Source organism: Labrus mixtus, chromosome 4 (genome assembly GCF_963584025.1).
Source record: "Labrus mixtus chromosome 4, fLabMix1.1, whole genome shotgun sequence".
In the NCBI taxonomy this organism is placed as follows: domain Eukaryota; kingdom Metazoa; phylum Chordata; class Actinopteri; order Labriformes; family Labridae; genus Labrus; species Labrus mixtus.
The window spans coordinates 30,992,166-31,004,811 of NC_083615.1; the positions used below are offsets into that span (position 1 = coordinate 30,992,166).

The 12,646-nt window shown below is 39.8% G+C and overlaps 1 protein-coding gene across 1 annotated transcript; it reads right to left on the minus strand.

The window, feature by feature from the left end:
- Nucleotides 1-208: 208 nt before the first annotated feature.
- Nucleotides 209-11,514, minus strand: LOC132973420 (myosin heavy chain, fast skeletal muscle-like). Its single transcript, XM_061036886.1, has 41 exons — nt 11,479-11,514; nt 11,201-11,238; nt 10,365-10,586; nt 10,149-10,292; nt 9,896-10,052; nt 9,775-9,802; nt 9,594-9,690; nt 9,396-9,488; nt 9,242-9,305; nt 9,064-9,162; nt 8,869-8,972; nt 8,607-8,745; nt 8,346-8,464; nt 7,964-8,113; nt 7,692-7,862; nt 7,289-7,589; nt 7,080-7,144; nt 6,892-6,979; nt 6,681-6,798; nt 6,477-6,600; nt 5,741-5,877; nt 5,397-5,652; nt 5,069-5,311; nt 4,810-4,986; nt 4,586-4,731; nt 4,405-4,495; nt 3,930-4,319; nt 3,691-3,817; nt 3,485-3,603; nt 3,205-3,401; nt 2,818-3,001; nt 2,558-2,723; nt 2,312-2,436; nt 1,902-2,210; nt 1,611-1,814; nt 1,389-1,514; nt 1,126-1,296; nt 934-1,038; nt 742-837; nt 495-626; nt 209-314 (listed from the first exon to the last, which is right to left on the minus strand). The coding sequence occupies exons 3-41, from the start codon at nt 10,569-10,571 to the stop codon at nt 294-296; spliced, it is 5,790 nt and encodes a 1,929-aa protein (XP_060892869.1). The 5' UTR covers nt 10,572-10,586; nt 11,201-11,238; nt 11,479-11,514; the 3' UTR covers nt 209-293.
- Nucleotides 11,515-12,646: the final 1,132 nt, after the last annotated feature.

Sequence of the window (12,646 nt, forward strand, 5' to 3'; positions counted from 1 at the left end):
CGTGGGGCTTTAACAATATGTTATAAAACACCTTTTTTTATATTGCTTTAAAAAATAGGGTCATGATTTTGACAATGATTAACTATATACGCTTTTATGTTGTTATTTTTTTCAATCAAATTTTTATGTGAATTTTTCAAATTACTCACATCTCCCATTGGCTACTTTTCATTCAAAGCAAAGACATAAAAAGTATTACAGACAGCAATTTAAGTTCAAGAGCATTATCTTTATTGTTTCATCATGAATTATATCATATTATATGATTAACCAAGCCAAACACTCAGTGTTCTTTACTCAGCGGCTTCTTTTCCCTGTAAAAAACAGATAAATGGAAGTGTGAGCTTAACTTTAATATGCTTAAGATCACATTAATTTTGGTCAGTTCATTTTTTAGAATTTAAACCTGGTGCTTTGTTAGTGGAATACAACACTGTGAAGAATCTCTCTTTAGTTATTGACAGTTCAAATTAAAAAATAAGTAACATAATTACCTTGCCAGAGTCACGGCTCTTAGCTCTCAGCTTGTTAACCTGGGTCTCTGCAATGTCAGCACGCTCCTCAGCCTCCTCCAGCTCATGCTGGACCTTCCTGCACTTGGACAGATGAACATTGGCCTGCTCCTCCTGGAAAGGCAGTGAAAGCGTTAAAAATTTGCAAATGTGCAAATGTTATTGAACATTAAATGAAGACAAAACAGTGTCAAGTTGTATTTGTTTGGAAACAAAGATGTGTCCTTACCGATTCCTCAGCCTGCCTCTTGTAGGCCTTCACCTTGAGCTGCAACTTGTCAACCAGATCCTGCAGCCTGGTAACATTTTTCTTGTCCTCTTCAGTCTATGAAAAAAGATTGGATATATTTTAATTTTTTTTAATGTTTTAAACAATAGATAGGTGATAATGATTTGATGCCAAATGTCTAATTGACTGTACCTGGTAGGTCAGCTCTTTCACTCTCCTCTCATATTTGCGCACACCCTTAACAGCATCAGCTCCACGTCTCTGCTCAGCCTCAACCTCTGACTCCAGCTCACGAACCTTCAGAAAAAAGCAAACATGAAATGTAAATATACATTTTTCAAATTCTTGACCCTGTTGTAAGAATTATTAACAGGATTTTCTCACCCTAGACTCAAGTTTCTGGAGCTGCTTCTTGCCACCCTTCATGGCCAGATTCTCAGCCTCGTCCAGGCGGTGCTGCAGATCCTTGACAGCAACCTCAAGGTTCTTCTTCATCCTCTCCAGGTGAGCACTGGTATCCTGCTCCTTCTTCAGCTCCTCAGCCATCATAGCAGCCTAGAGGATATGACATTAAAACATTAATTAGAAATGTTTTTAAAACATTTTCTACAAAAATGTAACTTGGAAAAAATGAAAAGTAACCCTACGTCAGTGATGGCTTTCTTGGCCTTATCTTCAGCATTCCTTGCTTCCTGAACTGTGTCATCAACCTCACTTTGAATCTGGACCAGATCAGTCTCAAGCTTCTTCTTGGTGTTCAGAAGACTTGTGTTCTGAAAGTATAGGTATAAGTTGAAACGTATTTTCAAAGATGAAATGATTTGTAAAGCTACGGAAAATTAAATTAAAATATAAATAAAAAAAATCACCTGAGAGTGCAGGAGACCAACGCGCTCACTTGCGTCCACCAGCTCCTGCTCAGCAACTTTGCGGCTTCTCTCAGTCTGTTCCAGAGCAGCTCTAAGTTCCTCAATTTCAGCAACCATGAGACCGTTCCTGCGATCTACCATAGCAGCCTGTTCCTTGAGGTCTTCCTGAGCTCTGACAGCATCATCAAGGTGCAGTTGTGCATCCTAGTGAAATATGTCAGGAATATATTCACTTGAATGCCACAAAAATTGCACTGACAATCTTTGCACAAAATATGTGTGCTACAATACCTTCAACTGTGCCTGAACATTCCTCAGCTGCTTCTGGGACTCAGCAGCCTGGCGATTGGCGTGGCTCAGCTGAATCTCCATCTCATTCAGGTCTCCCTCCATCTTCTTCTTGATTCTCAGGGCATCATTCCTGCTCCTGACCTCAGAGTCCAGATTGCTCTGCATGGAGTCAATCACCCTCTGGCTATTCCTCTTGATCTGCTCCATCTCCTCGTCCTTCTCAGCCAGCTTCCTGTCTACCTCACCCTTAATCTGGTTGAGCTCAAGCTGGACACGCAGGATTTTGGACTCTTCATGTTCCAAAGTTCCCTAATGAAAGTAAATAATTCATATATAAATCTTCATTCTTTAAAATACATTTGTCCATGATTTAAATTGTCTTTCAGAGGAGTTCCCCTGAACAATTGTACCTCAGCCTCTTCAAGAGCTGTCTGGATCTCAGACTTCTCAGTCTCCACCTGCTTCTTGGACTTCTCCAGCTCATGGATGCTCTTGCCAGTCTCACCAATCTGTTCAGTGAGATCTGAGATCTCCTCTGTAGAGAGATTCATGTGTTTTGTATTGTTAAGCCTTAAATGTGTAGTATGTATTAAATACTGTATGTTAGAAATAAACACTGTAATACAATGCTTCTGTAGCATGTAGTAAGAACTCACGTTGCAGGTTCTTGTTTTCACGCTTCATGGTCTCCAGCTGATCCAGAGCTTCCTCATATGAGTTCTTCATCTTGAACAGCTCAGTGCTGAGAGAACGAGCCTCCTTCTGAGCTCCCTCAAGCTCTGCCTGACCCTCCTCATACTTCTGTTTCCACTCTGCCAACACCTAAAAAGCCATTCATAGTTGTTTATCAGTACAATGGCGAATCAAATGAGTGTGTCTTTGATTACAGAGTATAGTTGACAGAAGGACACGTTACCTTGTCAAAGTTTCTCTGCTTCTTGTCCAAGTTGGCAGCCAGGCCATTAGCTCTCTCCACATCAATCATGAGGTCCTCCACCTCACTCTGGAGCCTCTGTTTGGTCTTCTCCAGAGAAGCACACTTGGAATTGACAGCCTCAATCTGCTCCTCAGCCTCCTGGAGGCGCTGGGCAAGCTTTTTCCTGTTTGAAAAGGGTGTGATTGGTCTCAGTAAAAACTTTAACAATCCATGTTGGCACTGATTATGTTTTCTCCACATAATATTGCATGTTTAAGAAATCTTCTAACATTTTGACCTTTTAAACTAGATTCACATATGAAAGGAGTGCGACCCGTTCAGGCGGTACCATTGTCATTTAAGCTGAGCCGTATAAAATGTACGTACTTGGATTCCTCAAGCTCCTCAGTGCGCTGGATGGCATCAGTTTCATACTTGGTTCTCCACTGAGCCACTTCACTATTGGCCTTGGACATTCCACGCTGCAGCTCAGCCTTTGCCTCCTGCTCCTCCTCAAACTGCTCCCTCAGCAGATCACAGTCATGGCGGGCTGATTGCATTCCATGGGCAAGGGCATTCTTGGCCTGATGTAAGAAATTGCCGTCAGTGTGAAAATGTAATAAATCACACATACAAAGTTCTCAGTAAGAATTGAAAGTTTTCTTACCTTAACCTCCTCTTCAATCTGTCTCTTCAGCTCTTCAATCTGCTGAGTGAAGGCCTGTTTGCCTCTGGTCAGCTGGGAGACGAGAGCTTCTTTCTCTTCAATTTGACGACTGAACTCACCTTGAGAGAAACATATCATGAAACATTAGTTTGTGTTACAATTTAAAATATTCAACTACGGAGCAATCACCGATTACTTTAACATACCATTTTCTGTCAGGAGACGTGCTTTCTGCGCACTCATGTCATTGTTTTGACGGACATTTTCATCATTCTTGGTCTTCAGTTCACTAAGTTGGTCCTCAAGAGTACGGCACATCTTTTCAAGATTTCCCTGATGATGAGAAACAGAGATCATGTCAGTAATCATTTGTTTTCTAAAATGTAAATGACCTTGTTTACTGAACTCTCTTGGTTATTAAAGTAGCATGAAATGCATTGTGTACCTTTGCTTTAGCAACAGCCTCCATGTTGCTGGAGAGGTCATCAATCTCCATCTTGTATTCACTCTTTTCCTTCTCAAGCTTCTGCTTGACGCGCTGGAGGTTATCAATCTGCTCTCCCAGCTCAGCAACGCTGTCAGCCTGCTTCTTGCGAAGAGCAGCAGCAGTGGCTTCATGCTGCAGAGTGGACTCCTCAAGATCACGACGGAGCTTCTGGAACTCTGCTTCACGTTTCTTGTTCATCTCAATCTGGGCAGCAGTGGCTCCACCGGCCTCCTCCAGCCTCTCACTGATCTCCTCAAGTTCCCTGGAGAGGTCAGCTCTCTGCTTCTCAACCTTGGCACGAGCTGCACGCTCAGCCTCAATCTCCTCCTCCAGTTCCTCAATACGGGCCTGTAGAATGTAGATATGATGTGTTTCAGTAAACTTTCACTTGACAAACAATATGTATTCTGTTTAATTTAACTCAATATTTCACCTGAAGCTCCTTGATCTTCTTCTGAAGCTGAGCACCCATTGACTGCTCATCCTCAATCTTGCTAAGGAGCTGGCTGACTTCAAAGTCCTTCCTGTGAGAATCATGGATACATTTCTTAGTCAGAGTTCATGCTGTTACAGTAACGTTTGTGTATGCTTTTGTTAAAATAAACAAAAGTTACTTTTTAATTTTCTCATCAGACTGCTGCTTGTCATTCTCAAGATCCATTATGGATTCCTGGGCCAGTTTCAGATCACCCTCAAGCTTCCTCTTGGCTCTCTCAAGGTCCATACGCAGCTTCTTCTCTTGCTCCAGAGAACCCTCAAGCTAAACAATAGTATACGGCTTAATGATCAGGAGTCAACACCAATGTTATTTGCCAGTTTTAAGGACTTGTGAACTTACATCATCCACTTGTTGCTCAAGCTTGGTCTTGGCCTTGGTCAGAGTGTTGACCTTGTCTTCCTCAGCCTGCAGATCATCAAGAGTCTGTTGGTGAGATTCCTGAAGGGCTTTCTTTTCCTTGGTCAGCTTGGCAATGCTCTCATCCTGAGAGGCCATCTCCTCAGTCAGGTTCTTCACCTAAATTTACAAGACAGACGTTGTTATTGAGGGTAATGTTTAGATTAAACTTGATGTACGAGATAGATTGTTAAATCCAAACCTTGTTCTCAGTGGCATGTTTTTCCTTCTCCACTTTGGCCAATGTAAGCTCCAGATCATCAATATCCTTCTTGAGCTCAGAGCATTCATCCTCCAGTTTTCTCTTCTTGGCAGTGAGCTCAGCATTGATTTCCTCTTCATCCTCCAGCCTCTCAGTGGTCTCTTTGAGTTTGGCCTCCAGCTGAATTTTGCTCTTGATAAGACCTTCACATCTCTCCTCAGCATCTGACAGATTCTCTGATTCCTAGTTTATTGTAAGAAAAAAGATGTCAGCACATCAACATTTGGATAACATGAAACAGCGTATCAGTCCGTCAATGTGTACTTACAGATGCGACTTGCAGCTGCAGATCATTCTTCTCCTGCAGAAGGGACACAAACTTCTCCTCCAGCTCCTTTTTCTTGGATAGGGCAGCAGCCAAATCTGTCTTCATCTTGTCATAGTTCTCCTTCATCTGCTGCAGCTCCTTCTCAGTTTCAGCGCTCTTGAGCAGAGGCTTGATCTTGTAGTACACTTTCATCCATGGCCAGTGTTTGACATTCATGAATGAGCGGACGTTGTACTGGATGGTATAGATGGCATCCCTTTGGATAAAAAGTTGCTGTTATAGACTATGTCATTCAATTCATTCATACATAACAGTGTGTGCAAAATTCAGAGTTTTAAACCTACCTCCTTTCTGTCATCTGAACAAACTCCTTTCTCATGAGGTAACCACGGCAGAGAGCCTGAGTCATGCCAACCAGAGATGCCAGCTTTTCATCTCTCATCTCCTCAAGGAGACCCAGAAGACCAGCCTTGAAGAACACCTTCATAAACAGATAACAGAAATCTTCATTATTTATTGTTCACAGGAAGGACAATTCTATGAAATGGCTGACGGCAGCTATGCTAAGGAGAACTCAAAATTTTGGTTGGGCACATTAGCAGTTTAAGAAGTATGTATTGTTACCAATTTCACCTGTGACGGACTTGCCAATTCAGAATGCATTCATGTTTCTCAACAGCAATTAGACTATAGGTTAATTGATTGACTAAGTTTCCAACAATTTTGAAAGAATAAAAGTTGGAGCACATTCCTTCAAATTAAAAAAAAAGGCTTGATAAGAAAGAAGTGTAATATCAAAACTGTAAAATCAGGGTAAAATGAATTTGGGTCATCATTGAATCAGGTACTAGGCAAAGTGTACAGAGTATCTATGGCCACATGGGTGCACTATTACTCCTCATCTGTCTTTCTATCCCTCCCTTTTTCCTTGGCCCATGGCCTTATTTTTCCATGATGATTAATTCAAACTTGGGGTACAGTGATTTTGAGTTTTTTTGTTTATGCAATTTAGACAACAAAAGAACTGAATTGGTAACATTTAACTAGAACTAAGTTCATGATTGCAATCAAGGTGCTTACCTTGGTGTGTCCAAATTTATACTCGTCATGAGGAACATCAATTGATCCAAGCAGCTTCTCTGAAGCCTTCTTGTTATCAATGAACTGGCCCTCAGGGATGACACTGGCATTCAGCACCTTGTATCTTTTATGAGAGAGTTCATTGTTAGTGTGAGTGTTGCCTTTGAATCATCTTTATCAGAAATATACAATATGTATAGATACCTCTGCTTGAAGTCAGCATAGAGGATTCTGCTGGGGAAACCTTTCCTGCAGATTCTGATACCCTCCAGTACACCGTTACACCTGAGCTGGTGGATGACCAGGAAGTTCTCCATCAGACCTGTAAAAAGACATTTATTGTAGTTATGAAACATGTAACAACAAAATATAACCATTCCTCAAAGACTCTATTCAATTGATCTTTTTTATGTACCTGGAGTCTTTGATTCATTGGGAATCAGGCAACGCACAAAGTGAGGATGAGTGCTCCTCAAGCTAGTCATCAGCTTGCCCAAGTTATCCTATAGATCCAGGATTTAAAGTGATGTCATTAAATGTATATCAGTTTGGAGTATGAGTGAAAGGTGATTTTATAGCAAAGTCTTCCATTTAAAACCTTACCCTAAACTGTGAAGACACAGTCTGCATAGAACCACCCTTCTTCTTGCCTCCCTTCTTGGTAGCATCTGTTGATATGTTTAAGTAGAGACGTTTTGTTAGAACTCAAAATACAATTCACATGAACCAATGCTACAGTTTTTTGAATAATGTACATTTTGTTGAACATAAAAATACATTTTATACTGTATATAAATGTTTGGCTTTCTAACCTTCAACAACAGGAGGATACAGAGCAGCCAGCAGTTTAACTGAGGACTTTTGGTAGAGCTGCAGAACAGACTCATTCAGTGGATCCTTGTTCTTGTCCAGCCAGCCAGCGATGTTGTAGTCCACTGTACCAGCATAGTGCACCAGGGAGAAGTGGGCCTCAGCCTTGCCCTTTGCGGGCTTGGGCTTCTCAAATGCTTTGTTTTTGCCGAGATGCTGGTCATACAGCTTGTTCTTGAAAGATGTGTCTGTTGCCTTGGGGAACATGCACTCCTCTTCAAGGATGGAGAAGATACCCATGGGCTTTAGAAGAGGGAAAGACATATGTTATAATCTTTACATTTTCATACATTTCATACATATGTACATTGAATATAACTAAGAGCAATTTCATGGAATCTTTACCTTCTCAATCAGCTCAATACAGGCAGCCAAGTCCATGCCAAAGTCAATGAACTCCCAGATAATACCCTCCTTCTTGTACTCCTCCTGCTCCAGGACAAACATGTGGTGGTTGAAAAACTGTTGCAGTTTCTCATTGGTGAAGTTGATGCAGAGCTGCTCCAAAGTGTTGAACTGTAAGGAGACATAAAACCAGCATGAGTTTTTGCAGACAAAAAGAGTGTTTCTATCAATAAAAGTCAGTCAGGTACTGAACTGTTGGAAATTAAGCTCACATCAAAGATTTCAAAGCCAGCAATATCCAGCACTCCAATGTAGAACTGCCTTGGCTGTTTGGTGTCCAACATCTGGTTGATACGGACGACCATCCACAAGAACATCCTCTCATAGATAGACTTGGCCAGGGCAGTCACTGAGTTCAGCACCTAAATAAAAACACAAATACAGTTTGATTAAAGTCAGTGAGGTATCAAGTAAACTTCCTCTCATGATTTGAAAAGACACCATATATCCAATTTGAAGATGTTTTTCACATAGTGCTAAATCCAACTCCTAAAAAGTAGCTTTAAATAGAACGCTACCATTTCATTGTCATGTTAGACTCAATACCACCTTACTGAAGTGCAGTTTTTATATTTCTTTATGTTGTATGTTTACCTGAGGTACGGTCTGTCCCTTGGTCACAAACTCATTTCCGACCTTCACTCTGGGATAGCACAGAGCCTTCAGCATGTCAGCAGAGTTCAGACCCAGCAAGTAAGCAACCTTGTCAGCATCTGACAAAAGTGCAGTGATTCACAGTTAAATATTCAGCATCTGATTGTAAACTGAAATTCTGACAAGAAAACACAGTCTGAAAGAAATCCTTTTTTTTGTTGTTCCTGAACTATAATAAATGTATAAATATTGAGATCTCACCTTCTGTGCCGTCAGGCTCAGCCTGCTCCTCACGCTGTTTTTGCTTGAACTTCATGCTACCATGGTGGAGCACAGCACCAGTCATCTTGTAGATGCTCATTTTCTCTTCATTATTGAAGCCCAAGATATCAATAGCGTTCTATGTTTGAAAGAGGTGTCCAACCAGAAAATTGTCACATAAGAAAATATGGTAATGATTTTGCATTCAAAAGTATAATTTATACAGTATATATGTTAATATCTTGCAGTGAAGTTCACTCACATCAGTGGCTTCCAGCTCAACTTTGTCATCAATGCTGGCAACAGTGATCTGACCCATGCTGCACATGGGGAAGTCGTAGGGGTTGGTTGTGATAAGTGCCAAATCTGGAAATCAAAAAGGGTGAGAAGCTCAATCCATTGTTTTTAATTAAAGTATAAAGCAGTTTAACATTGAGGAACAAGTCAATGTGTTTACCAATAATCTCAGGTTTGTGGTTGGTCATCATCTGGTAGAAGATATGGTAGCCTCTCTCATCAGGAAGCTGGAATGTCACTCTAGACTTCTCCAGCAGATCTATGAATAATGTTCATAAGTCACACTGTGCAATTCTTCATTCTATTTATTTGTCTATTCTAATAGTATTGTTACTTACATGTCTCAATATCAGCACTAGACAGTTTGCCAGTTGTGCCGAAATGGATTCTGATGAATTTACCCTATTTGGAACAAAGGAAGTTTTTTAACATCAATGAACATGGACAATGTGTAGCAAGACATCTGATTTGCAGAAATCCCTCCATACTTACGAAACGAGATGAGTTGTCATTCCTCACAGTTTTGGCGTTACCATAGGCCTCCAGCAGAGGATTAGCTGCAATAATCTGATCCTCAAGGGAACCCTGTAATGAAGGTTTAGATTTGATATAAAAATTGATTTTTTTTCCAATGTAAAAATATTGCATACATGAAGAATGCTCAATAGTTAAAATAGTAATTTATCCCACCTTTGATGCGTCCCTCTTCGGGCCACCAACTGAGATGGTTGCAAAGTACTGGATGACACGCTTTGTGTTCACAGTCTTTCCAGCACCAGATTCTCCACTAGGTATAAAAAATACTTTTAAGAACTTGTTTGATATATTTTTGAAGTATATAAGCAATATGTTAAACACATTTTAAACTCACGTGATCAAGACAGACTGGTTCTCCCTATCTGTTGATACATTCAAAAATAAAACAGTTAACTCTGTTTTCTTGCATCAGAAACATCATATACTGATAAATGATCTGTATCATTATGTCTTACCAGTAGCCATGAACTGAAAAGCGTTGTCAGAGACGGAGAAGATGTGGGGTGGAGCCTCCATACGCTTCTTGCCTCTGTAGGCATTTACAACCTCTTGGTCATACACTGGGAGCCATTTGTAGGGGTTCACAGTGGCACAGAACAACCCAGAGTAGGTCTGAAAGCATAGAGATTCAATAGTTACCTCAATGTTTCAAACAAGTAAATCCATGTTAAACAACATCTTGTTTCTTATTAGGGCCCATTTTCTTACATAGATCATCCATGCTGCATAACGCTCTTTGAGGTTATAAAGCACAGAGGCTTCATTGAGATGGGTCATCATGGCCATGTCCTCAATTTTGTCGTACTTGGGAGGGTTCATTGGAGTGACGTCATCTTCTTTAACTGTCTTCTCCTGCAACAGGACACTTGTTACAATGAGGACTGTTCACATTAAAGAATTGTACTCTGACTTTATAATACTAACCTCCTGAGTGTCCAGGGTTTTGACGGTGACTTTGCCACCTTCCTTCTTGAGGATTGTTCCCTTCACATACAGCTCCTTCGCATCAGCCACATAGCAGGCAGTCTTGGCATCAAAAGGTTTGTTTTGAGCCTCGATTCTCTCCTTCTCAGGCTTACGGAGGTAAATGGAAGCCTTGCCGTAAATGGCCATCTCTGCGTCCGTACTCATGGTGGCGGTTTATGTCTGCAAAGTAAAACAAACAATGAATATCTTGTTCTGATATGAATACAGTTTGTTCATATAAACTCAAGTAGTAAAGATTCAACATAGACACACTAAATGCTAACATTTATCGAAATGCTAAATTATAGTCTCTGACTGACCGACTGATGTTACAAGTAGCATTTGCCCTAACTGTAAATAGCTAAACATAAATCAATCATTAATTTGCCTGCTTGAGAAGGAGTTGCAGAGGTGTTGGATCTTATCACAGCAGAATCCAACAAGATGCTGACTTCATATGTGTATGTTGGCACCCAGCATACACATATGAAGTGTAAACAAATCTACAACATGTCATGCTTACATTCACACCTATTTTCATTTTTGTTTCTTACTTAACTTTAGCAGTAGGAGGAAAGCAGAGCAGCAAAAAAGGAAAGACAAGAAATTATCACTCATGCACATTAAGAGCTTGCAAATTCCTCACAGGAAGACAGACTCCTTGTGAGGTTGCAAGTTAGCACTGCTAACCACTTTAGCATCATGCTGCTAACTTCTACAAACTGTAAGTAAAACATTTAAAAATAATTTTTCAAATAAAAATGAAAAACTGGTAAAAATTGCAAATTACTTACCTTTTCCCTTTGTGAAAAGAATGTTGTATTCCACAGTCCTGTCAAAAAGATTATGTTAAATTCAGAGCAGGAAACAAGTTACAAATAATTTGTGTATGCATAATCTGAACTTGCAAGTAAAATATAAATGATCATCTTGAGTATGAAGAAAGCATCATGTGCATTGGAAAATATACTTTTATAGTCATGCTATTTGCATAACGTTGTTTTTTGTAAACTCATTTCTAAAATGAGGAAAACATTTCACAGGTACAGTGAGTAGCAGAAGGTGGCCTCACCACAAGCTGAAAGTCCACTGGTCCTCTACCACACTCTCTGAAGCTCTACCCCTGCCCCTTATATACGGCCTGGTTTGCTTACAAAGCAAAGCTCCAAGGAGGCTATCCACCAAATATGGTTAGATGGACAGCTGAGTCTTGAGGAGTTTAAAATATTTAGCCTGCATTTGAAGGTAGCTTTCTAGTCTTTTTTAAAGACTGAATGTACTTATAATGTATTTAGAATACTAATAACAACTACAAAAATGTGATTAAGCATGAAAATGTTGAAAAGGAGACTGAGGAATAATAAGTCACATCTCAGGTTTTAAGAGCTTAAAGATTATTTCCTTTATAGTTTTGTTTGGCCAATAAAATCCTTTTAGTTCAATCTTTATATTTTAATTTAGGATACATCAAGGGTGCATGGATAAAACTTTGGAATTGTTTCTATCATTTCAAGCTGACAGTCATCAAAAACAGGATGAGTAAATTTGTTTTTTATGTAACTTTTGGTCTCTGAATTTTTCAAGCAAATTTTTCTAAAGTGACCAGGCGATTATCCTTTTATCCAGATTAGGATACCAATGGTTTTCATACTCATTTTGACAGAAAATGATTCATGTTTTAAAAGCTAATAACAAACTTTATTGCAAATGTAAGGCTGAAGAGCATGCTCACAAAAATGTTTTGCATTTCAATAAGTGGGAGTACAGCGAGCATTTCTAGAACACATCTCAAATATATGGCTAAATATGTAACCATTTTAATAATCATGTAGGCATAAAATGTATCAAATGTAGTTATCGTTGATAAAATTGTGTTTTGTTCACATTAATGTCACAATTAAAATGCCATGGTAATTGTTCTCTTTTTTACTTTACCAAACATAATTTTCCAGGATTTAAAATTCAACATCCTCCAATCTCATTGAGTCAGTCACATTTTAGAGTGTGTTGGATTTAGCCGTCAGAGTTACAGTTGTCCTCTAACTTGAGCGGCAATGACAAACATATGCTGAGACACACATGCTAAGACTCAGTTTGTAAGTCTGTAAGACACATTTGTTAGCGGGGGGGCCTCTGTCAAACTCCATCATGTAATCTGAGTAGTTTAAGATTGGTGTGTGGAGGTGAAAGTAGTTGGCATGTTGTCAAAAAGGGGAGGGTTAAGTCTTGGATAGGTTGCT